At 43.7% G+C, this 25,031-nt stretch overlaps 1 protein-coding gene, 1 long non-coding RNA gene and 1 other non-coding gene across 3 annotated transcripts in view; 1 reads left to right on the forward strand and 2 right to left on the reverse strand.

The window, feature by feature from the left end:
• The window catches only part of zanl (zonadhesin, like), a 38,701-nt gene extending 26,768 nt beyond the window's left edge, over positions 1 to 11,933 (reverse strand). Inside the window, 9 exon segments of the mRNA XM_014207195.2 lie at positions 116 to 194; positions 523 to 620; positions 7,024 to 7,194; positions 7,452 to 7,607; positions 7,733 to 7,817; positions 8,099 to 8,364; positions 8,944 to 9,090; positions 10,100 to 10,125; positions 11,675 to 11,933. Coding sequence (XP_014062670.2) covers positions 116 to 194; positions 523 to 620; positions 7,024 to 7,194; positions 7,452 to 7,607; positions 7,733 to 7,817; positions 8,099 to 8,364; positions 8,944 to 9,090; positions 10,100 to 10,125; positions 11,675 to 11,778 — 1,132 coding nt within the window. The 5' untranslated portion in view covers positions 11,779 to 11,933.
• LOC123743766 (uncharacterized) lies at positions 1,515 to 3,092 on the reverse strand. The gene is made up of 2 exons (XR_006770605.1): positions 2,522 to 3,092; positions 1,515 to 2,063 (listed from the first exon to the last, which is right to left on the reverse strand). It is a non-coding gene; the product is annotated as an uncharacterized lncRNA (long non-coding RNA).
• A 12,511-nt stretch (positions 11,934 to 24,444) lies between the features above and the next one.
• On the forward strand, positions 24,445 to 24,526 carry trnas-uga (transfer RNA serine (anticodon UGA)). The gene has a single exon. It is a non-coding gene; the product is annotated as a tRNA-Ser (tRNA).
• The last annotated feature ends 505 nt before the right edge of the window (positions 24,527 to 25,031 follow it).

A 25,031-nucleotide genomic window follows, 5' to 3' on the forward strand; every position in this document is an offset into this window, starting at 1 on the left:
ATACAAAACAATCATTTCAGAAGACCAAATAAACTCGAGGATAGCAGTTTTCAAAGATCATAAAACATCAATAGATTATATACTGTATTATCTCAGATCATAGATTATTCCTTACCTGTGCAGGCTGTGATGCATACAGCGTCTATAGCGATGTCTGTCTTAGGGGTCTCACCGTAAACACCAATAATCACAAACTGATACACAAACACAAGGGACACATTTTTCACAACCATAACCATAGGCTGCGACCGAAACACTCTTCATCAAACGAATGTTCAAAGAAAAGGAAAAAAGTTAAGGTTCATTCAATTAGCTCTTTACTTTCACAATATACAACTACATTTGCGCTTCTAGGAGGAAGGGTTGAAAACCAGATTCAAGATCGATATCAACATGCCTTTGAAAGCAAAGTCTTTTTGGTCTCTCCCCCCAGTTCTAAAGTTATACCCCAGGAAAATTAGTGGTCTTCAAGCTGCCATCTTATGGGGATCCAAATAAAGAATAAAACCCTACTAGGTTTACCTGCACGCTACCTGAGCCAAGGTAGTGTATGTCTGCAGGCTTCCAGCTCTGGCCCTGGTTCCCTGTCAATGAGAGGATGGGGGCTCCAAGGTCTCCTGCTGGGGGGGGGGGGCAGAGGTGGTCAGAGTTTATGGAGAAAGGTAGAGAGAGCTAGAGACTGAAACATGTAGTGGTGATCAGTGGAGGCTGCTGAGGGGAGGACTGCTCATTATAATGGTTGGAATGGAGTGAATGGAATGGCATCAAGCACGTGGAAACCATGTGTTTGATACCATTCCACTGAATTCGCTCCAGCCATGACCACAAGCCCGTCCTCCCCAATTAAGGTTCCACTAACTTCCTGTGGTGGTGATACTCTATCTTAGCATTGTCTAGACAATAGAGGGCTAGCAGTTGATGTACAACACCTCCTGGCGGACATGTTGGAAGGCCACCGCATTAATTCTTCTGACAACAACAGCTGAGTGGCTACCCCAAACGGCATGATAGTGGTGACTAAAACTAAAACAAATCGTTTTTTAAATTGAGAACATATAGCTGAACAATATGTAAACAATATGTGAGTTAAGCTATTCTCTGCTTCAGATGCACAATGTCAAGGGGTGCATTGCAAATACTGTAGGCCAGTGGTTCCCAACTCCGGTCCTCGAGTACCCCCAACAGTAAAGTTTATTGTAGCCCCAGGCAAACACACCTGATTCAACTTGTCAACTAATCACCAGGCCCTCTGAGTTGAAACTGGTGTGTTTGTCCATGGATACAACAAAAATGTGTGCTATTGAGGGTACTCAAGAACTGGAGTTGGGATCCACTGCTGTAGGCCTATGGCTGCATTGACGTTGCATGCCATTATCAGCTGCAAAATGGGTTCACACGGCTGATATCCTGAAAAAATTGTGACAATCAAATAAAACTAATTGGAGAGCTTATGACTGAACAAAAAGGTCCTGTTCATTTGAGAATACAACACAAATAGACAAATTAGAGACAGATTCCCTTCCCCTCTTTATTGCAGGATTGTGATGTGTGATTAATCAACATAGACACTAGTTCATCATGAATAATAGTTAACAATTAAAACAAGTCTAAACACTTAACATCAAAGAATCAACACTATTTCATACAATTTCAAAGTGTACAAGTAAGCTAACTCATCTGTAAAGGTTAGATATTTTAGTAAGTAGGCTATTATTACCAAAGCCTAATTTTAGGTGAATAAAAAAAGCAAATACCGGAGGTGGCCAACCTCGCTCCACTTATCCCTGATCTACGGGTAACTAATTAGGTTTGATACATTGAATCAGGTGTGTTAGTGCTGGGCTGGAACAAAAACCTGCACACCCAGCAGAGTTGGCCTGCTCCAGTTGGAATAAGTTTGCACATTGTGTGAGACTTTTAAACTGTATTTCTGTTCACAAAATGTGCTAACATAGGTACACATATAATCCATGGTATACAAGGATGTACTCTTATTCTCTTGGGACATTTATTGGGACCTCTTCGTCTGCAGACATGGTTTTACGGCTCTCTGTATCTGAGGACTGAAAACATCAAAAAAGAAACAGGCTGCGTTATACTCAAAGTAGACAGCACTGAATATGATGTTGCTCCCGTCCTCAGTTTTTCAGGCTAGGGACTGGAGCTGGAGAATATGTTCATAATGTCCTCCCACAAAGGTACCTGCCCTATCCAGAGTAGTCTACTCTCCCTTCTCTGACAGCTGGAACTGCTAGCTAATGCTTTCACCGTCTTCCAGTTAGCTAGCTACAAATGCCTTTTAAGTTACAATGATAAATACATCAAGACGGCTAGCTAACTATCTAATATGAAGTTAGCAAGCTGGTGATATTTAATTCACTTAGCTAGTTACAGTATGTCAAGTTAGCTAACTAGCAAACATTATCTTAGATGCTCATTTGAGTAAGCCTTCACACTGTGTTTCTGTAGAAAGCTAACTAGCTAATAATACATTGATCATTTTCAAAATATATTTACTTACTTGAATGGGTTTTCCCACTGCCTCCGTTTTCTGGGTCCTTAGAAAAATTAAATAATGGGAAATCTTTCCGAAGTTTCCGGTGGAAGCAAAAACGCAGCAAGCAATGTGGACGACCTCCAAAGGACTGACATTTACATTTTTATAATTTTGCAGACGCTCTTCTCCAGAGCGACTTGCAGGAGCAATTAGGGTTAAGTGCCTTGCTCAAGGGCACATCGACAGATGTTTCACCTAGTCAGCTCAGGGATTCAAACCAGTGACCTTTCAGTTACTGGCCCAACAATCTTGACTGCTAGGCTACTTGCCACCTGACCCTGGTCTTCCAACATGGCGCCTGGTGCGGTTGCTTGGTGATTTGTGACAACTGCAAGCCTTCTGAAACAGTCAGAGGTCACCAAGCGCAACATAGCTTCAGCGTGTAAATCAGCTAGAAAGATGTGTCGGCATCGATTAATTGTCTCTGGCCCCCTCCCAGTTAGGGGGAGTGATGAGCTCTACAGCAGAGTCTCACAACTCAATCGCTGGTTGAAAACTGTGTTCTGCCCCTCCCAAAAGATAGAATTTGTAGATAATTGGCCCTCTTTCTGGGACTCACCCACAAACAGGACCAAGCCTGGCCTGTTGAGGAGTGACGGACTCCATCCTAGCTGGAGGGGTGCTCTCATCTTATCTACGAACATAGACAGGGCTCTAACTCCTCTAGCTCCACAATGAAATAGGGTGCAGGCCAGGCAGCAGGCTGTTAGCCAGCCTGCCAGCTTAGTGGAGTCTGCCACTAGCACAGTCAGTGTAGTCAGATCAGCTTTCCCCATTGAGACCGTGTCTGTGCCTCGATCTAGGTTGGGCAAAATTAAAGATGGCGGTGTTCGCTTTAGCAATCTCACTAGTATAAAGACCTCCTCCATTCCTGCCATTATTGAAAGAGATTGTGATACCTCACATCTCAAAATTGGGTTACTTAATGTTAGATCCCTCACTTCCAAGGCAGTTATAGTCAATGAACTAGTCACTGATCATAATCTTGATGTGATTGGCCTGACTGAAACATGGCTTAAGCCTGATGAATTTGCTGTGTTAAATGAGGCCTCACCCCCTGGTTACACTAGTGACCATACCCCCCGTGCATCCGGCAAAGGCGGAGGTGTTGCTAACATTTATGATAGCAAATTTCAATTTACAAAAAAAAAAAAATTACGTTTTCGTCTTTTGAGCTTCTAGTCATGAAATCTATGCAGCCTACTCAATCACTTTTTATAGCTACTGTTTACAGGCCTCCTGGGCCATATGCAGTGTTCCTCACTGAGTTCCCTGAATTCCTATCGGATCTTGTAGTCATAGCAGATAATATTCTAATTTTTGGTGACTTTAACATTCACATGGAAAAGTCCACAGACCCACTCCAAAAGGCTTTCGGAGCCATCATCGACTCAGTGGGTTTTGTCCAACATGTCTCTGGACCTACTCACTGCCACAGTCATACTCTGGACCTAGTTTTGTCCCATGGAATAAATGTTGTGGATCTTAATGTTTTTCCTCATAATCCTGGATTATCGGACCACCATTTTATTGCGTTTGCAATTGCAACAAATAATCTGCTCAGACCCCAACCAAGGAGCATTAAAAGTTGTGCTATAAATTCTCAGACAACCCAAAGATTCCTTGATGCCCTTCCAGACTCCCTCTGCCTACCCAAGGACGTCAGAGGACAAAAATCAGTTAACCACCTAACCGAGGAACTCAATTTAACCTTGCGCAATACCCTAGATGCAGTTGCACCCCTAAAAACTAAAAACATCTGTCATAAGAAACTAGCTCCCTGGTATACAGAAAATACACGAGCTCTGAAGCAAGCTTCCAGAAAATTGGAACGGAAATGGCGCCACACCAAACTGGAAGTCTTCCGACTAGCTTGGAAAGACAGTACCGTGCAGTATCGAAGAGCCCTCACTGCTGCTCGATCATCCTATTTTTCCAACTTAATTGAGGAAAATAAGAACAATCCGAAATTTCTTTTTGATACTGTCGCAAAGCTAACTAAAAAGCAGCATTCGCAAATGGAGGATGGCTTTCACTTCAGCAGTAATACATTTATGAACTTCTTTGAGGAAAAGATCATGATCATTAGAAAGCAAATTACGGACTCCTCTGTCGTGTCTTTGGCTATGCCGGATGAAGTGATATGACATGCTAACTTATAAAATGATTTCTCTGTAATTAATATTACCTGATTAAGCTAATCATGTAAATGTAATTAACTAGAAAGTCGGGGCACCACGGAAGAACGTTTATAGAGCCGTTATCTTCCGAATAAACTCTTAAAATACTTTGTAATATTTTACATCGATAGCAGTCAATATTAACCCTTATCTTATTTTCAGTCTCATAATGAAAGTTGTAAATTCTTGGCTATCTTCACGAACCCTGGCTAACAAGTTGAATCAGCAATACAAAATTGGGTTTAATTATTTATTTACTAAATACCTAGCTAATCACACAGAATTACAAATACACAGAATACAATGATGTCATACAGAATTCACCCCTGGTGAACGGAACCTGTATGAAAGCTGGTTACACAAAGGAAAGGGGGTTGGGCTTGAATGAAAGAGCGGGAAGATTTAGGAACACAGAAACAGCAGCTATGCTATCGTAAATACATTATCTTATGCATTCTAAATTACCGCCCATTTGGAAAAGGAAAATGCAATAAATATTTACTCTGAGCTGCGCTTCGGTAGATTGGTCGTAGATGCTGGCCGGATTGGCCAACAGATCTTCCTGTTACTCGGCGTTACTCTGGACCCTGATCTCTCTTTTGAAGAACATATCAAGACTGTTTCAAGGACAGCTTTTTTCCATCTACGTAACATTGCAAAAATCAGAAACTTTCTGTCCAAAAATGATGCAGAAAAATTCATCCATGCTTTTGTTACTTCTAGGCTGGACTACTGCAATTTTCTACTTTCCGGCTACCTGGATAAAGCACTAAACAAACTTCAGTTAGTGCTAAATACGGCTGCTAGAATCCTGACTAGAACCAAAAAATTGTATCATATTACTCCAGTGCTAGCCTCCCTACACTGGCTTCCTGTTAAGGCAAGGGCTGATTTCAAGGTTTTACTGCTAACCTACAAAGCATTACATGGGCTTGCTCCTGCCTATCTTTCCGATTTGGTCCTGCCGTACATACCTACAAGTACGCTACGGTCACAAGACGCAGGCCTCCTAATTGTCCCTAGAATTTCTAAGCAAACGGCTGGAGGTAGGGCTTTCTCCTATAGAACTCCATTTTTATGGAATGGTCTGCCTACCCACGTGAGAGACGCAGACTCAGTCTCAACCTTTAAGTCTTTACTGAAGACTTATCTCTTCAGTAGGTCCTATGATTAAGTATAGTCTGGCCCAGGAGTGTGAAGGTGAACGGAAAGGCTGGAGCAACGAACCGCCCTTGCAGTCTCTGCCTTGCCGGTTCCCCTCTCTCCACTGGGATTCTCTGCCTCTAACCCTATTACAGGGGCTGAGTCACTGGCTTACTGGTGTTCTTCCATGCCGTCCATGGGAGGGGTGCGTCACTTGAGTGGGTTGAGTCACTGACGTGGTCTTCCTGTCTGGGTTGGCGCCCCCCCCCCTTGGGTTGTGCCGTGGCGGAGATCTCTGTGGGTTATACTCGGCCTTGTCTTAGGACGGTAAGTTGGTGGTTGGAGACATCCCTCTAGTGGTGTGGGGGCTGTGCTTTGGCAAAGTGGGTGGGGTTATATCCTGCCTGTTTGGCCCTGTCCGGGGGTATTATCGGATGGGGCCACAGTGTCTTCTGATCCCTCCTGTCTCAGCCTCCAGTATTTATGCTGCAGTAGTTTATGTGTCGGGGGGCTAGGGTCAGTCTGTTACATCTGGAGTATTTCTCTTGTCTTATCCGGTGTCCTGTGTGAATTTAAATATGCTCTCTCTAATTCTCTCTTTCTCTCTTTCTTTCTTTCTCTCGGAGGACCTGAGCCCTAGGACCATGCCTCAGGACTACCTGGCATGATGACTCCTTGCTGTCCCCAGTCCACCTGGCCATGCTGCTGCTCCAGTTTCAACTGTTCTGCCTGCGGCTATGGAACCCTGACCTGTTCACCGGACGTGCTTGTTGCACCCTCGACAACTACTATGATTATTATTATTTGACCATGCTGGTCATTTATGAACATTTTAACATCTTGACCATGTTCTGTTATAATATCCACCCGGCACAGCCAGAAGAGGACTGGCCACCCCTCATAGCCTGGTTCCTCTCTAGGTTTCTTCCTAGGTTTTTGGCCTTTCTAGGGAGTTTTTCCTAGGGAGTTTTTCCTAGCCACCGTGCTTCTTTCACAAGCATTGCTTGCTGTTTGGGGTTTTAGGCTGGGTTTCTGTACAGCACTTTGAGATATCAGCTGATGTACGAAGGGCTATATAAATACATTTGATTTGATTTGATTTGATTCTATTATCTTGCCCTCAGTAGACTTGTTGGGTCTTACCTGCGGTCACAGCGTGCACTTGGAGCTTCATTGTGGTGGCAGTTCCCCACATGTAGTAATGGAAGGTGAGGTCCAGACAGCCAGAGGAGCCGGTGGAGGTGGAGAGACTCCACAGCTCTGCTTTCTCTCCAGGGACAGCATATGTTGAGTCCATCAGCAGGTAGCTGCCGACTATGGAGAAAGAAGACCAGGACAGACCTTAGACACAGAAATCTAATAGTGATGACATGATTTGACAAGCACTTTCACACTGTCATATCGACCCAAACTGTACTAGGCTGGCTCGTATATTTTCTTTTCGTATGGTCTTTACCAGTACCATTCCAGCAACTATGGTGGATGTGTAACCAGGCCAGTCCAGTAGCCTACAGCTCGTTTCTGTTCCCCTCGGCTAAGTAGTGTGAAAATGATATAATACTGATACTCACAGCCTGGTTTGGAGAAATCATCGTCAGGACCAGTCCCAGGGGTATCAGTCCCTCCAGTGAATTGTTCCCAGCCGAAGATTTCAGGATTTGAAGGGAATTTGGCATCCCACCCACACAGCTCATCAGGGGTGTCGAAGTCGCAACCAGTAAGACAGCCTGTGGAAATACATGGGATTGATCAAAACAGACGTATAGACAAACAGAGAGAGAGAGAGGCATAGAGGTGAAGAGAGCGAGGGAAAGAGAGAAAGAACGGCGATACATAGTAAAGAGTTATGTACCAGGACAAGCTCCCTCACTAATGACGATATTATCCAGAGCTGAGTCACATGAATCGCTGAACCCTCGCTGTGCCTCAAACACGATCTGTAAATCGAGAGTTAATAGGTTAATGTAGAGTTAATATGGAGAATATGAACATGGACACTTGTGACCTGACTAATCTAAACACACACACAGCAGTGTTTTAGCAACAAACTTTAGGTGAAACTTGTTTAAACCGGACACATATAAACATTAGTGTCTAGGCAACTACTGGACCAAGAACTACGCACGCACACACACACACACACACACACACACACACACACACACACACACACACACACACACACACACACACACACACACACACACACACACAACACATTTAGGCTCTGTCCTGCTGGTTTGGCCACAGTAATGGAAGCTCCAAGCCAGGAGGGGCTCTGGATCCCTGTCTTCTCCCAGACGTTGTCCTCGAAGCTGGGCCGCTTGGCCAGCACGCGCAGGTGGTTCTGGTTGTCTGAGCCGTACATGTAATAGCGGAACTGGACACAGATCTGGGCTGAGGGCGAGGTGAGAGCTGGGCTGAGGAGACGAGCCTTCTGCCCATTGGCCACGTTGTCACACTCATGGTAGATGTAGAAACCATCTAAAAGAGAAAGAACGGAGATACATAGTAAAGAGGTATGTACCGGGACAAGCTCCCTCACTAATGACGATATTATCCAGAGAGAGGGAAAAGAGAGGAAGAGAGAGACAGAGAAAGAGAGAGAGAAAAACAGACAAACAGAAAGAGAGAGAGAGAGAAAAACAGAGAAACATAGAAAGAAACGGTGATGGAGAATAAGGGTTTGGAGACGAAGGAGAAGCGTTGAACTACACTGTGGCAGCGTCTGAAAAGGCAACCTATTCCCTATATAGTCTACTATTTTGGACCAGAGCCAAGGGGTGCCATTTTGGACAAAGCCTTCTGTGTCTTCTCAGGACACACACACACGTCTCGATAGTGACAACAGAAACGGACTGGCATCCAGGCTACCATGACTCGTAGCATGACTCGTGGAACGTGACATTCTCTTGTATCTTGGGTGGGCAATATGAGATATGACCACAGGTAGGTAAATCTCAAAGGAGCTCCTTTTTTCCCCATTACGTGGATAGAAGAGGGAACCAATCATTGAATGGTCTAATGTTTCAGGTGGGCGTTTTATGGTGAAACACTACTCACTGCCGTCAGGGTAGTCCCCGGGGGGTCCTGTTCCAGGTGTAGGGGTGGCGCCTGTATGTCTTGTCCAATCACTGTTATCCATGCTGTCCTGCTGGAATTGACAGAACGGCGTACTTTCCGGGTTAAAGTCACAGGAGGTCAGGATGGCTGTGACAGAGAGAGATGGGTGGAGAGATGAAGAGAGAGAGGGGTGGGAAAGAGGGAGAGTGAGCGAGGCTCTGAAAGTTCTACTCTCTATAGCACACAAATCTCTCTGACATCACCGAACATTAAATAACAGCAAATACTTGATCTGACCTGGCATCACTGAACGTCAGTTACTGTGAAGAATTTGTGTCAGTTTAGTTACCAATAAGGCAAATATCACGGATCAGTTGGCTGATCAAAGCAAATCGTCATATCTAAATAGCATTATACCATACTGGCTGTCATGTGTTGTCCTCGCTGCTACAAAGTCAAGGTGACATTGCGCAACAAGTTGGCAACAGAACACTGACTACTGTATCAACAGTAATGCATTTGGAATCTGCATTATGAAAACATTATGGAACACTCAGGCCCTAAACTAATCACTATATGGCACCCTCCTGCGCTGTCTTATAGGAAGGGTATCTGTGTGTGTGCTTGTGTGTGCACACATGTTTAGTGATGGGTAAGCAGGTTGTGTAGTGATAAGCATGTCGCATTGTATAGGGGAGGGGATGTATAGGTATACAAAGATAAGAGTAAAAGGAGGAAAGTCCATCACGTTCCCAACGACACCAAATGGCACCCTTTCCCCTATATAGTGCACTACTTTTGACAAGAGCCCATGGTCCACTTCATAGGGAATAGGGTGCCATTTGGGACTCGGGCTGGATCCCGTGGCTGGATCCCGTGGCTGGATAGTACTGACAAAGCCTCTTGTCTTGAATTCTATCATCCGCCTTAGAATAGACCCACAGCGGCGGGGGTGTACATCTTTGTTCTAGCCCGACACTAAATCACTTGGCTCAACTAATCATTTAATAATCAAGCTCTCAATAGGTTGAATCAGGTGTGCTGAGGCCTTTATAGGCTGAATTAGGTGAGTCCCTGCTACTACTGTCACCTCCTTAGTTAGGCAGAATGTGAGCAAGATTAAAACAAATTTGAACCTTTTATATGACACACTTACCAGCATCTCTCACTGTTCTTTCATAGCTGTGTAAAAGAAACACAAAACTAAATGAAAACAGGAAAAAATGAATAGGTGAATAGCAGTACTGGGGAAGCTACTCTGAAAATATAGTTTCCCAAGCTACCAATTAATTCACACTGGAATTACATTTATCATAGTGATTCAGGTGTGACATTAAAACAGAATAATATGCCGCACGAAAACACAAACTCAAATTGCTGAAATAACTAAATCAAATCAATGAGAGAATAGTCACTAAAATAGCAGTGCAGATGGCGCTCTTTTGCAAAGTGAGTTACAGTTCATATAAGGAAATCAGTCAATTGAAATAAATTGACTTGGCCCTAATATATGGATTTCACATGACTGGGCACACTACAGACGGAAGTTGGCTGATCGGCTGTACCGACTTCAGACGCTTGTGGGGGTCGGAGAGCAAATGCCATCTTGTACATGAGAGTTTCATCTTTCCATAGAGGGGTCAGAATAGTCTGTAGGCCAAACTGTTTGGACGCTACAGACGAGTTAGTGAGAAGACCGATTTTCGAGACGTCTCATGGTCTGACAAACACCGCTCTAGCTCTGCCACCTTTCACTGCAGATGCGAGAGTGCAACATCGGCGGATGCATCAATGGGAAAAACATATTTCTAGCTTTAACTGACTGATTTTGATTGGGATTTTTGTATTATGGTAAATAGATTCGCAGGGACGTGGAAATCGACTCTAACCCCCATACCATTTCATTACTTTACTTATAATGGTTTGAGACACCTGGGACCATCACATGACAAAAACCTTCAGGGGACCATGACACAACATCCCAAGGACGTTCTAAAAACATCCTAGTGGACGTCCCCGGGACAAACCGGGAACTAGACTAAACCTCCAGGGGCAAACGCCATCCTAAGGGGGCTATAAAAAGGTCCCCTAAAGAACATTCCATTGGGACCAATGATTCAACCATCCAAAGTCACCGCTGTTTAAACCAGCTCCACCAGAACAGACAACAATACATTGTAGAGTACAGTCATAGCCATGTATTTAGAGTTGGGCCAACTTCTGAATATTGTTCTGAATCTAGACATTCGGTCACATAGCGTTATTGAAATACACTGAGTGTACAAAACATTAAGCCAACCTTCCTATCATTGAGTTACTGTTTCGTACACTCAGTGTATTTCCTATGTAATGTTAATGGGACCCTAACATGGCTGTCATAGAATGCTGTAGTGTCATGTAAATGCATCATAAAACCTCAATAGCCAAACTCTCTAAATACTTGGCTCTGGGTATACACTTTATGTCCCTCAATGATGTCTTCTCGATAAGCATCAGGTTCTACAAATCATCCAACTAAATTAAAATCCTTCAAAAACTTTGCTGGTAAAATGTTCCAAACACTGTAACAGTTGATGCCTGCATACTTATCAGTAAAAAATTGATAATGTATAATAATGCCCAAAATCAATTTAATATTGAACCACTTCATTCAAATGATGCAATTAGACATCCACAACCGTAGCACTTGTTCATGGATCAATATTAAAATCTCAGTCTATCTGTTACTCACCCTTCTTCTGTGCTAGCCACTGTGCTGTACCCGCATATCAACAGCAGCACACAAATTATTTTTAATTTACCCATGGCTAACATTAGAGTTAGCAGGCTAACCATTCCGTTAGCAGGGAGTGAGGCCGATGTGATGGATCAGGGGACTTTTATACATCTACAGGTGGAATGGAGTAGTTTAAAAAAAGAGGGGAGGAGGGAGGTGGGAGGTGAAGAGAGAGAGAAGCAGGAGGTGAAGAAGGGAGTGGAGCGTACTGGAAATTCTATGACTCTATAACCTGTATACAGGTGGGAGGAAAGTAAAGAGAGAGGGAGGTAAAGAGAGGTAGGAGGGTAAGGGAGTGGGGGTGTATTAGAAATCACAAGCCTATGTCTCATGCTGTGTATTATCTTGCTGTGCACATTGCAAAACCACCAACCCAATGAGTGAATTAGTTACAATGAGTGATATGGCATGGGTGTGTTCGACTTGTGTGTTTTGTCTGAGGACAGTACACAGTTAGAATGGGTGGGGATGCTCCTGAGTGGCGCAGCAGTCTAAGGCACTGCATCTTAGTGCTAGAGGTGTCACTACAGACCCTGGTTCGAGTCCAGGCTTGAAAAAGAAAAGGAGAGCTGCACACTCTAGGAGCTCATTTACAAACAAATACATCTTGTAAACATCTTATCCATTGGCAGTAATATGTTTTCATGAGGACTGCCAGAGAGGCTAGAAAAGTCCATCCACACTTGGACACATTCCCAACCAATAATTTTGGAAACGCTGTTCGGAGTTTGAACTGGGAATCACTGTTCCGTCTCTGTAGAGCAGTCCCACCCTGAGCGCGGATAAGAGGTTTTATAGGAGGTCATAAAGAGTTGCAAGCCCATGTTATTGTCCGTTGCCTATGAGTCTCACATTCACTCTCTCTCCATCTCTCTCTCTCTCTCTGTGGGACCCTGCCATGCTGTGTCAGTCACCTATTAAGTCTCTCTTTCATTTCTCCATATTTCATTCTCTTTTCTCCCCTCTTTCTCTCAATGCTGTCAGGCTATCGATCTGCTGTCCATCCTGTCTGTACAGCTATCCCTTCAAAACTCTCACGCTCTCCGTGTAAACTACCTGTATCAGTCTATCTTTCTCACACGCTTATTTTCATCTGTCTGACCCCTTTCGTATTTCCCCCTCCATTGCTCTCTTTTTTCTCTCTGACCATATTTCACCATCTGGCCTTTCACCGTCGCCCTCTCCATCCCTCTACTATGATGGTTCGTCAGGAATGGTAAGGAATGGGAGTGAGATTAACAAACTCACACTATAGTAGGAAAGCAATCGGCAACGCTTTGCCCATGTGAGTTTGGCCACCTTAGAACACTTTTTTTTGATACAGTAGGATTTCCATTTTTTTCTTGGTTCTTTCTTTTTCTATTTGACTTTCGTTCAGTAAGTTTCCTATGTGTAAAAGTAACAAGTAATTAAAGAGCAGCAGTAAAATAACAATAGCGAGACTATATACAGGGGGGGTACCGGTACAGAGTCAATGTGCGGGGGCACCGGTTAGTTGAGGTAATATGTACATATAAACTCAGCAAAAAAAAGAAATGTCCCTTTTTCAGGACCCTGTCTGTCACATGTATTGACGCTGGAGAGACGAAGCAGGTACGGGGAGTAAAACATTTAATAAATAACGGACATATAACGAGACAGGAACAGCGTCAGCAAACTAATACAAAAGACAAAAACAATACAACGCAGCAGCGGGGAACAGAGCTGGGGAACTGACAAATATAGGGGAGGAAATAAGCAGGTGATCAGTGAGTCCAGGTGAGTCCAATAATGCTGATGCGCGTGACGAGGGAAGGCAGGTGTGCGTGATGAATGGCAGAAGGGCGTGATGCAGGGCAACCTGGCGCCCTCAAGCACCAGGGGGAAGGAAGAGCAGGAGCAGGCGTGACAGTACCTCCCCCTCTAGGGGCGCCACCCGGCGTCCCACCTGGGCGAACCGGGTCGATACATGGGCGCTGGGCAAGCCGGTTGGGGTGTGTGAGCCCAACGAACCGGCAGGAGCGTGAGAGCCTGGCGAGCCGGCTGGGGCATGGAAGCCCGACGATCCGGCTGAGGCAAGACGCCTGTCAATCCCGCTGAGGAAGCCCGATGATCCGGTGGAGTGTGACATAGGATGGGAAGCTGCCGAACCAACCGAGGCAAGGAAACCTCTCAAGCCAGCCAGGACATGGAAGCCCGACGGGCTGGCTTAGGCACCCCCCGGTTCCATCGGCGGCGGAATCCACCCCGACGTCACCAACTAAACAAACAAACAAAAAACTCCTGGACCGGCTGGGCGAACAAGAACTGACGATCCGGCTGAGGCCTGACGTGGGATGGGCGCCATCCGAGCCAACCGGGGCAAAGAAACATCTCGAGCCAGCTAGGGCGTGGAAGCCCGACGAGCTGGCTAGGCACCCCCGGTTCCATCGGTGGCGACCCAGAGCCGCTGCCACCATAACAACCGGAACGCCAGTACTCCCCGATGCTTCGTATGTTGGCTACTGCATTCTGTCACATGAATTGACGCTGGAGAGACAAATCAGGTACGGGGAGTAACATTTAATAAATAACGGACATATAACGAGACAGGAACAGTGTCAGCAAACAGAAAACAAAGACAAAAAACAATCAATGCAGCAGCGGGGAACAGAGCTGGGGAACAGACAAATATAGGGGAGGAAATAAACAGGTGATAATTGAGTCCAGGTGAGTCCAATAACGCTGATGCGCGTGACGAGGGAAGGCAGGTGTGCGTGATGGATGGCAGGAGTGCGTGATGCAGGACAACCTGGCGCCCTCAAGCGCCAGGGGGAGGGAAGAGCGGGAGCAGACTTGACACTGTCTTTACAAGGTAATTCGTAAAAATCCAAATAACTTCACAGATCTTCATTGTAAAGGATTTAAACACTGTTTCCCATGCTTGTTCAATGAACCATAAACAATTAATGAACAAGCACCTGTGGAACGGTCATTAAGACACTAACAGCTTACAGACGGTAGGCAATTAAGGTCACAGTTATGAAAACTTGGGACACTAAAGAGGTATTTCTACTGACTCTGAAAAACACCAAAAGAAAGATACCCAAGGTCCCTGCTCATCTACGTGAACGTGCCTTAGGCATGCTGCAAGGAGGCATGAGGACTGCAGATGTGGCCAGGGCAATAAATTGCAATGTCCGTACTGTGAGACGCCTAAGACAGCGCTACAGGGAGACAGGATGGACAGCTGATCGTCCTCACAGTGGCAGCCCACGTATAACAACACTTGTACAGGATCGGTACATCCGAACATCACACCTGCGGGATAGGTACAGGATGGCAACAACAACTGCCAGAGTTACACCAGGAATGCACAATCCCTCCATCAGTGCTCAGACTGTCCGCAATAGGCTGAGAGAGGCTGGACTGAGGGCTTGTAGGCCTGTTGTAAGGCAGGTCCTCACCAGACATCACCGGCAACGTCGCCTATAGGCACAAACCCACCGTCGCTGGACCAGACAGGACTGGCAAAAAGTGCTCTTCACTGACAAGTCGTGGTTTTGTCTCACCAGGGGTGATGGTCGGATTTGTGTTTATCGTCAAAGTAATGAGCGTTACACCGAGGCCTGTACTCTGGAGCAGGAATGGATTTGGAATGCCACCAGCCATACTGCTCGTTCTGTGTGTGATTTCCTGCAAGACAGGAATGTCAGTGTTCTGCCATGGCCAGCGATAAGCCCGGATCTTAATCCCATTGAGCACATCTGGGACCTGTTGGATTGGAGGGTGAGGGCTAGGGCCATTCCCCCCAGAAATGTCCGGGAAATTGCAGGTGCCTTGGTGGAAGAGTGGGGTAACATCTCACAGCAAGAACTGGCAAATCTGGTACCGTCCACGAGGAGGAGATGCACTTCAGTACTTAATGCAGCTGGTGGCCACACCAGATACTGACTGTTACTTTTGATTTTGACCCCCCCTTTGTTCAGGGACATGTTATTCCATTTCTGTTAGTCACATGTCTGTGGAACTTGTTCAGTTTATGTTTCAGTTGTTGAATCTTGTTATGTTCGTACAAATATTTACACATGTTAAGTTTGCTGAATATAAATGCTGTTGACAGTGAGAAGACGTTTCTTTTTTTGCTGAGTTTATGTTTGAAAAACCTCCAACTCAGACAATGGCATTGATAACTGACACACACACACTCTTACCTCGTAGTACTCTCCGTTAGTGTGTTTGCAGTTACTTTTTTTGCTGAGTTTAGGTAGAGTTATTAAAGTGACTATGTATAGATGATATCAACAGGGAGTATCTAAACTCATATCTAAGCTATTAAAAATGGTATCATGGGGAATCTCCAGCCAGTACTGTTAATCTATAATCCAATGAGCATCCACACCCATTCGAGCAGTTATACACGCATAAACAGAACTCTGTGAAGTAAGAATAGCTATAACACGCATTCACACAAAAGGTAGTTAAATTATGTAATAAAGAAATGTGCACTTATGTAACTGAGCAACAACTCAAGCCTCTCTCAATTTGTGTACTAAGCCAACATAATGCTACTTTAAATATATATCTACATATTACATACAGTATTTTATAGTTGTAAGTTTGGCCAAAAGTTTAAAAAAGATTATGAAAACAAAACAATATATATATATAGATATATAGATATATATAAATATATAGATATATATATATTTTGTTTTGTTTTCATTATATATATTTAAAGTAGCATTATGTTGGCTAAGTACACAAATTGAGAGAGGCTTGAGTTGTTGCTCAGTTACATTGCATCAGTTACATTGCCGTGGGACAGGGGTGTCATGCACCCGCAAAATCTGAGGGGGCACAAAGTACGTCAGGATGGCTGGGGGGTTGTCCAGAGGGGTGCTAAGCCCCCATCTGGAAGTTAGAGAATTTATAATTTTTCAAACACCTGAAACAGCTTTTTTCCTGCAATCTACATGTAGATCCATAATCATTATGCTTAATTCTATGTAGAAAATATCTGTTTATTTTTCTGCATATCTACCTTTTCTGCATAACTCTTGAGCTGTCTGTATCCTACTGACTAGTGGTTATGATTTTAAATTAAATAAATATGCTTCTCTGCATTTCTGCTAAAATCTGGGTAAAAAAAATGAAAGAAGTCTTATTCAGTGCATTTAGTAACGGCTTGCTTTTCTAAAATCTACCAATCTTGCCAGCAGGCATGCCAGGTAAGATAATTAGACAAGCTAGCTACTCTAACTTGATTGATAGCCTGAAATGGTTTCTTGGTAGCCAGTTATGAGGTTGGGAGATGGGGAACCTATCTGGGCTAACTAAAATCAACTTCATCAAATTGCTAGGTAGCTAGTAGTATTACAGAGAAAAAACAAAAAATGTACTTAATTTGTATTTTATTATTATAATTTTTTTTTAAACAGGACAAATATTGAGGGGGCACAAGCTCCTGTGCCCCCTATGGGCATGAAGCCTCTGCCGTGGGAATAAGGATAGCCTTTTTTATCCTTTTTTTCTTTTGTGTGTCAGTCAGGACTGAAAAGGTCAAATGTTACTCTTTATGGCCAGTTACACCTGTTATATCTGCATGTTTACATTGGTACCCTGTCCTGACCAAATCTGGGTTCAAATACTATTAAAAATCTTTCAAATACTTTTACAATTTGCTTTAGTCTGCCTGGAGTGCCAAATGGGCTGGGTTTGCTGTTTTGGAACCATTCAATCGGTTCCATTAAGACAGGCAAACACAGATTGTGTATTTGAATTTATTTTAAATAGTATTTGAACCCAGGTCTGGCCCTGAATGGTACAGTTATGTAGCGGATCTATCTTAGCAACACAACGTCATTGTTGGTGTGGTGCAGTGATCTTTGTACACGTAGATACTCCAACTCCAGTCCTATATAACTGGAAACAGACTGGGTGTGGTTCGGTTGTTTAAAACATGTGGGACAGTAAAGGTGATGGCAGATATGACAAAAGGTTTATTTATTAATAACTTGATGACCTGAAATGTGATAAGTACTGCGTACGCCCCTGTGACACCTATGCTGAATATCCATGTGACAACAAAGACAGATCTTTAAGTCACAAACTTGTGGTGCGATTGCAAAAGCAGTAGGACACTCTGGAAGAATACCTGAAGTTATGATGAAGGCCCCTCTAGTGTTAATACAATATTGACACAGTTTCTCACTCTCACCTGTCTGAATGGGTCTGAATGGGTAAAGGGGTGAAAATATGCAGTGGTTCGAGTTGGTTTTGTGGAAGTGAGGAAGTAAAACAGACATGATTCGTAAGATGTACAGGGGCATTATGACAAATCAGAATCGTGTTGTATTGTTAGGAAGGCCAGGGCAAGGCCGCAGTCAAGTCAGTCATGTAAATCTCCTACCTTAAAGTGTTGATATTGGCAAAATGCATGTTAAGATTGTGAATGATTGGGAATGATTGGGAAATCTATAGCTTTACAGCCACAGTGATGAATCTATTTACGAGTAAGATGAGGAATGTGTCGACTAGGCCTATACATGCTGAGGTGTAAGTGAAGTAGTTGGTCTATGAAATAGACACAGTAGTCTAGTGAAGGAAAAAAAATATTGCTGTTTGTTTAGGGCAATCGTGAAATCACATCTCTGTTCCATTCCCTCCTATTCTATATCATTAAATCAAATAAAATTGTAATTGTCACAACAGGTGTAGACCTTACCGTGAAATGCTTAATTACAAGCCCTTAACCAACAATGCAGTTCAAGAAATAGAGTTAAGAAAAAAACTTACTGAATAAAATTAAGTAAAATATTAAATAAAAAGTAGAACAATAAATAACAATAACGAGGCTATATACAGGGGGTACTGGTACCGAGTGAATGTGCAGGGGTACAGGTTAGTTGAGGTAGTTTGTACATGTAGGTAGGGGTAAAGGGCCTATGCATAGACAATAAACAGCAAGCAACAGCAGTGTAAACAAAGGGGGGGGAGAGTTCATGTAAATTGTCTGATTAATTGTTCAGCTGTCTTATGGCTTGGGGGTAGAAGCTGTTAAGGAGCTTTTTCGTCCTAGACTTGGCGCTCCGGTACAACTTGCCGTGCGGTAGCAGAGAGAACAGTCTATGACTTGGGTGACTGGAGTCTTCGACCATTTTTTGGGCCTTCCTCTGACAACACCTAGTATATAGGTCCTCTGTAGCGCCTTACTGTCAGACGCTGATCAGTTGAAATACCAGGCGGTGATGCAACCGGTCAGGATGCGTTCGATGGTGCAGCTGTATAACTTTTTGAGGATGTGGGGACCCATGACAAAAACTTTTCAGTCTCCTGAGGAGGAAAAGGTGTTGTCGTGCCCTCTTCACGACTGTCTTGGTGTGTTAGGACCATGATAGTTTGTTGGTGATGTGGACAGCAAGGAACTTGAAACTCTTAACCCGCTCCTCTATAGCCCCATTAATGTGAATGGGGACCTGTTTGGCCCTCCTTTTCCTGTAGTCCACGATCAGCTCCTTTGTCTTGCTCACATTGAGGGAGGGGTTGTTGTCCTGGCACCACACTGCCAGGTCTCTGACCTCCTCCCAATAGGCTGTCTCATCGTTGTCGTGATCAGGCCTAACACTGTTGTGTTGTCAGTAAAATGAATGATGGTGTTGGAGTCGTGCTTGGCCATGCAGTCATGGGTGAACAGGGAGTACAGGAGGGGACTAAGAGAATCAGCGTAGCAGATGTGTTGTTGCCTACCCTTACCACCTGGGGGCGGCCTGTCAGAAAGTCCAGGATCCAGTTGCAGAGGGAGGTGTTTAGTCCCAAGGTCCTTAGCTTAGTGATGAGCATTATGGGCACTATGGTGTTGAACGTTATGCTGTAGTCAATGAACAGCATTCTCACATAGGTGTTCCTTTTGTCTAGGTGGGAAAGGGCAGTGTGGCGTGCGATCTAGGGTGGTTCTAGGGTTTCCAGGATGATGGTGTTTATGTGAGCCATGCCTTTCAAAGCCCTTTATGGCTACCGACATGAGTGCTATGGGTTGGTAATCATTTAGGCAGGTTACCGTTGCTTCCTTGGGCACAGGGACTATGGTGGTCTGCTTGAAACATGTAGATAATACAGACTCGGTCAGGGAGAGGTTGAAAATGTCAGTGAAGCACTTGCCAGTTGGTCCGCACATGCTTTGAGTACACGTCCTGGTAATCTGTCCTGGTAATTTGTGAATGTTAACCTGTTTAAAGGTCTTGCTCACATCGGCTACAGAGAGCGTGATCACACAGTCATCCGGAACAGCTGGTGCTCTCATGCATGCTTCAGTGTTGTTAGCCTCGAAGCGAGCATAAAAGGAATTTAGCTCGTCTGGTAGGCTCGTGGCTGGGTTTCCCTTTCTAGCCTGTCATAGTTTGCAAGCCCTGCCACATACGACGAGCATCAGAGCTGGTGTAGTAGGATTCAGTCTTAATCCTGTATTGATGCTTTGCCTGTTTGATGGTTTGTCTGAGGGCATAGAAGGTTTCTTATAAGCATCCAGATTAGTGTCCCGCTCCTTGAAAGTGGCTGCTCTAGCCTTTAGCTCGGTGTGGATGTTGGCCTGTAATCCATGGGTTCTGGCTGGGAAATGTACGTACGGTCACTGTGGGGACGATGTAGTCGATGCAGTTATTGATGAAGCCGGTGGCTGAGGTGGTATACTCCTGAATGCCGTTGGGTGAATCCCAGGAAATTATTCCGGGTCTGTGCTAGAAAAACAGTCCTGTAGAGTAGCATCCGCGTCATCTGACCACTTCCGTATTGAGCGAGTCACTGGTACTTCCTGCTTTGCTTTTAGCTTGTAAGCAGGAATCAGGAGGATAGAATTATGGTCAGATTTGCCAAATGGAGGGTGAGGGAGAGCTTTTTATGCATGTCTGTGTGTGGACTGACAGTTGAAGTCGGAAGTTTACATAGACTTAGTTTGGAGTCATTAAAACTCGTTTTTCAACCACTCCACAAATATCTTGAAAACAAACTATAGTTTCTGCAAGTTGGTCAGGACATCTACTTCGTGCATGACACAAGTAATTTTTCCAACAATTGTTTACAGACAGATTATTTCACTTCTAATTCACAGTATCACAATTCCAGTGGGTCAGCAGTTTACCTTTAAACAGCTTGGAAAATTCCAGAAAATGATGTCATGGCTTTAGAAGCTGCTGATTTACATCATTTGAGTCAATTGGAGGTGTACCTGTGGATGTATTCAAGGCCTACCTTCAAACTCAGTGCCTCTTTGCTTGACATCATGGGAAAATCAAAAGAAATCAGCCAAGACCTCCACAATTCTGGTTCATCCTTGGGAGAAATTTCCAAACGACTGAAGGTACCATGTTCATCTGTACAAACAATAGTACGCAAGTATAAACACCACAGGACCATGCAGCCATCATACCGCTCAGGAAGGAGACGCGTTCTGTCTCCTAGAGATAAATGTATTTTGGTGCGAAAAGTGCAAATCAATCACGGAACAACAGCAAAGGACCTTGTGAAGACGCTGGAGGAAACAGGTACAAAAGCATCTATATCCACAGTAAAACAAGTCCTATATCGACAAAAACTGAAAGGCCGCTCAGCAAGGAAGAAGCCACTGCTCAAAAACCGCCATAAAAAAGCCAGACTACGGTTTGCAACTGCACATGGGGACAAAGGTTGTACTTTTTGGAGAAATGTCCTCTGGTCTGATGAAACAAAAATAGAACTGTTTGGCCATAATGACCATCGTTATGTTTGGAGAGAAAAGGGGGAGGCTTGCAAGCCGAAGAACACCATCCCAACCGTGAAGCACGGAGGTGGCAGCATCATGTTGTGGGGGTGCTTTGCTGAGGGAGGGTCTAGTGCACTTCACAAAATAGATGGCATCATGAGGGAGGACATTTATGTGGATATATTGAAGCAACATCTCAAGACATCAGTCAGGAAGTTAAAGCTTGGTCGGAAATGGGTCTTCCAGATGGACGATGACCCCAAGCATACTTCCAAAGTTGTGGCAAAATGGCTTAAGGACAACAAAGTCAAGGTATTGGAGTGGCCATCACAAAGCCCTGACCTCAATCCCATAGAAAGTTAGTGGGCAGAACTGAAAAAGCGTGTGCGAGCAAGGAGGCCTACAAACCTGACTCAGTTACACCAGCTCTGTCAGGAGGAATGGGCCAAAATGAACCCAACTTATTGTGGGAAGGTTGTGGAAGGCTACTCGATACGTTTGACCCAAGTTAAACATTTTAAAGGCAATACTACCAAATACTAACTGAGTGTATGTAAACGTCTGACCCACTGGGAATGTGATGAAAGAAATAAAAGCTGAAATAAATCATTCTCTCAATTATTATTCTGACATTTCACATTCTTAAAATAAAGTGGTGATCCTAACTGACCTAAGAGAGGGAATTTTTACATGGATTAAATGTCAGGAATTGTGAATAACTGAGTTTAAATGTATTTTGCTAAGGTGTATGTAAACTTCCGACTTCATCTGTATATAGAGTACCAGTCAAAAGTTTGGACACATCTACTCATTCAAGGGTTGAACTGTAAGGTTGAACTGTAAGGTTGTCTGGAGTTTTTTCCCTCTGGTTGCACATGTGACATGCTGGTAGAAATTTGGTAAAACGGATGTAATTTTGCCTGCATTAAAGCCCCCCGCCATTAGGAGAGTCACTTCCAGATTAGCATTTTCTTGTTTGCTTATGGCCTTATACAGCTCGTTGAGTGCGGTCTTAGTGACAGCATCGGTTTGTGGTGTTAAATAGACGGCTACGAATAACATAGACGAGAACTCTCTTGGTGGACAGTTTGGTCTATAGCTTATACCTCGAGACTTCTTTAATATTAGACATCGCGCACCAGCTGTTATTGACAAATAGACACAAAACCCCACCCCTCGTTTTACTAGACGTAGCTGCTCTGTCCTGCCGATGCACGGAAAACCCAGCCAGCTCTATTTTTTCCGTTTCGTCGTTCAGCCACGACTCGGTGAAACATTACAGTGCTATTGCTGATTTACAGTATGGGAAGGAGGAACAATGCTGGGGAAAAAGCTATGTTAATGAGTGAGTGATGTCTAGTAACAAATGATAACTAGTCACTTCATTGAATCTGAGTCACTTGATATGGACAGTTAACAAATCACAGTTATGCAACACTGTTAGATTGAATGGTGCCAGCCGCTTGCCTCCCAGGCCCTACTACAACTCACCACAATGTCTTTTATGATTTCCTAATAGTTTTTTAAATTGTTTTATTTATTTAACCTTTATTTAACTAGGCAAGTCAGTTAAGAACAAATTCTTATTTACAGTGACGGCTACCCCGGCCAAAACCTAACAACGCCGGGCCAATTATGCACCGCCCTATGGCAGTGATGGCCGGTTGTGATACAGCCTGGAATCTAACCAGAGTCTGTAGTGACACCTCTAGCACTGAGATGCAGTGCCTTGGACCGCTCCACCACTCGGGAACCAAATCTAGATCAAATTAGGTTTGGTTTTATAAAGAGGGGGGCTATGAAAAAGGTGTTTGCTTTAGGCTAGCCAGCATTGTAAACATCTCGGGAAAAGGCATTTATGGCACCCTATTGCCTACATTGTGCTCTGCTTGGGCCCTGGTCAAAAGTATCCTACCCCATGGGTCCTGGTCAAAAGTAGTGCACTAAATAGTGAATAGGGTGCTATCTAGGGTGCTATCTGGGACAAAGGTGTACCAGAACCCCTCCTGGCTTGGAGCTTCCATTACTGTTGCCAAACCAGCAGCACAGAATATATATGTGTGTGTGTGTGTGTGTGTGTGTGTAATGGAGGCTATCAGGAATTAATGAGTCCAATCTAAGGGGGAACTCATTCCCTCCAATCCAACCCATGTGTCAATCAATCATGCAACATTGTCCACTGTTAAACTTCACTTTCTTCAATAACTAACGTCACAGCCCACACTCTGGAGAGGAGACCACAGCACAAATACACAAAACAACACCTTTCAAATTAGATTATAGTATTTTACCAAAGATAGGAAACCTTAATATCTGAAAAAAAAATATTAAACTGTTTGATAATACCTTGTGTTGTGTTGTCAGGGGGGTTAGTTGAAGGTTCAACCAAACAGTTAAACGTTCAACTTTGTGGTTCAATCACAGTATCTTCGGTTCATGTCAATCGCCACAGAACACTGATGAAAATGCATAGCTCACTAGTGCCACCTAGACACATGCACAGATGCTGCATCTGCCTGCGTGCATCCAAATATGAAGAATGGACACAACTACAATTAGTATTGCTGTAGAGAAAGCTGATGCTTATTTCAAGAATGATGCACAAAGTATTGCTAATGTAGGCTATTCATAGATCAAATCAAATCAAAGGTATTGGTCACATGCACATGGTTAGCAGATGTTATTGCGAGTGTAGCGAAATTCTTGTGCTTCTATTTCCGACAGTGCAGCAATATCTAACAAGTAATATCTAACAATTCCACAACAAATATCTGATACACACAGATCTAAGTAAATGAATGGAATAATAATGCATATAGCCCTAGTTTTGTAGGCTATTATGTGACTTCTCACGCTGTTGATACCAATGTGTATTTATGTGCGCCGCTCTACGTCGCAAATTGTAACAATTTACTACAATCAGATACAAACAAAATCACTTAGAAAGCAGAGCCAAATTACATTATAACAAATTAACGACTGGTATGTAAAGACATGATTTCAACTCACTTTCTACATGTTACGCATAGCAGCTGCGATGGCCGAGTGGTTAAGGCGTTGGACTTGAAATCCAATGGGATCTTCCCGCGCAGGTTCGAACCCTGCTCGCAGCGATTGCCGGTATCTTTTCATAAAAGCCAGTTTCATCATTAACTTGCTGGTTTTTAGACTGCACTTGAAGGATCTTTTAAAGTTATTACGTTTTCCAGACTGCACTTGAAGAAACTTTTAAAGTTATTACGTTTTCCAGATTGACTGACCATTTATTAAAGTAATGCTGGACTGTCGTTTCTCTGCTTATTTGAGCTGTTCTTGCCATAATATGGACTTGGGTCTTTTATAGGGCTACCTTCTGTATACCAACCCTACCTTGTTACAACACAACTGATTGGCTCAAACGCATTAAGAAGGAAAGAAATTCCACAAATTAACTAAGGCACACATGTTATTTGAAATGCATTCTAGGTGACTACCTCATGAAGCTGGTTGAGAGAATGCCAAGAGTGTGCAAAGCTGTCATCAAGGCAAAGGGTGGCTACTTTGAAGAATCTCAAATATAACATATATTTAGATTAGTTGAACACTTTTTTTGTTACTACATGATTCTATGTGTTATTT

Source organism: Salmo salar, chromosome ssa07, assembly GCF_905237065.1.
Source record: "Salmo salar chromosome ssa07, Ssal_v3.1, whole genome shotgun sequence".
NCBI lineage: Eukaryota > Metazoa > Chordata > Actinopteri > Salmoniformes > Salmonidae > Salmo > Salmo salar.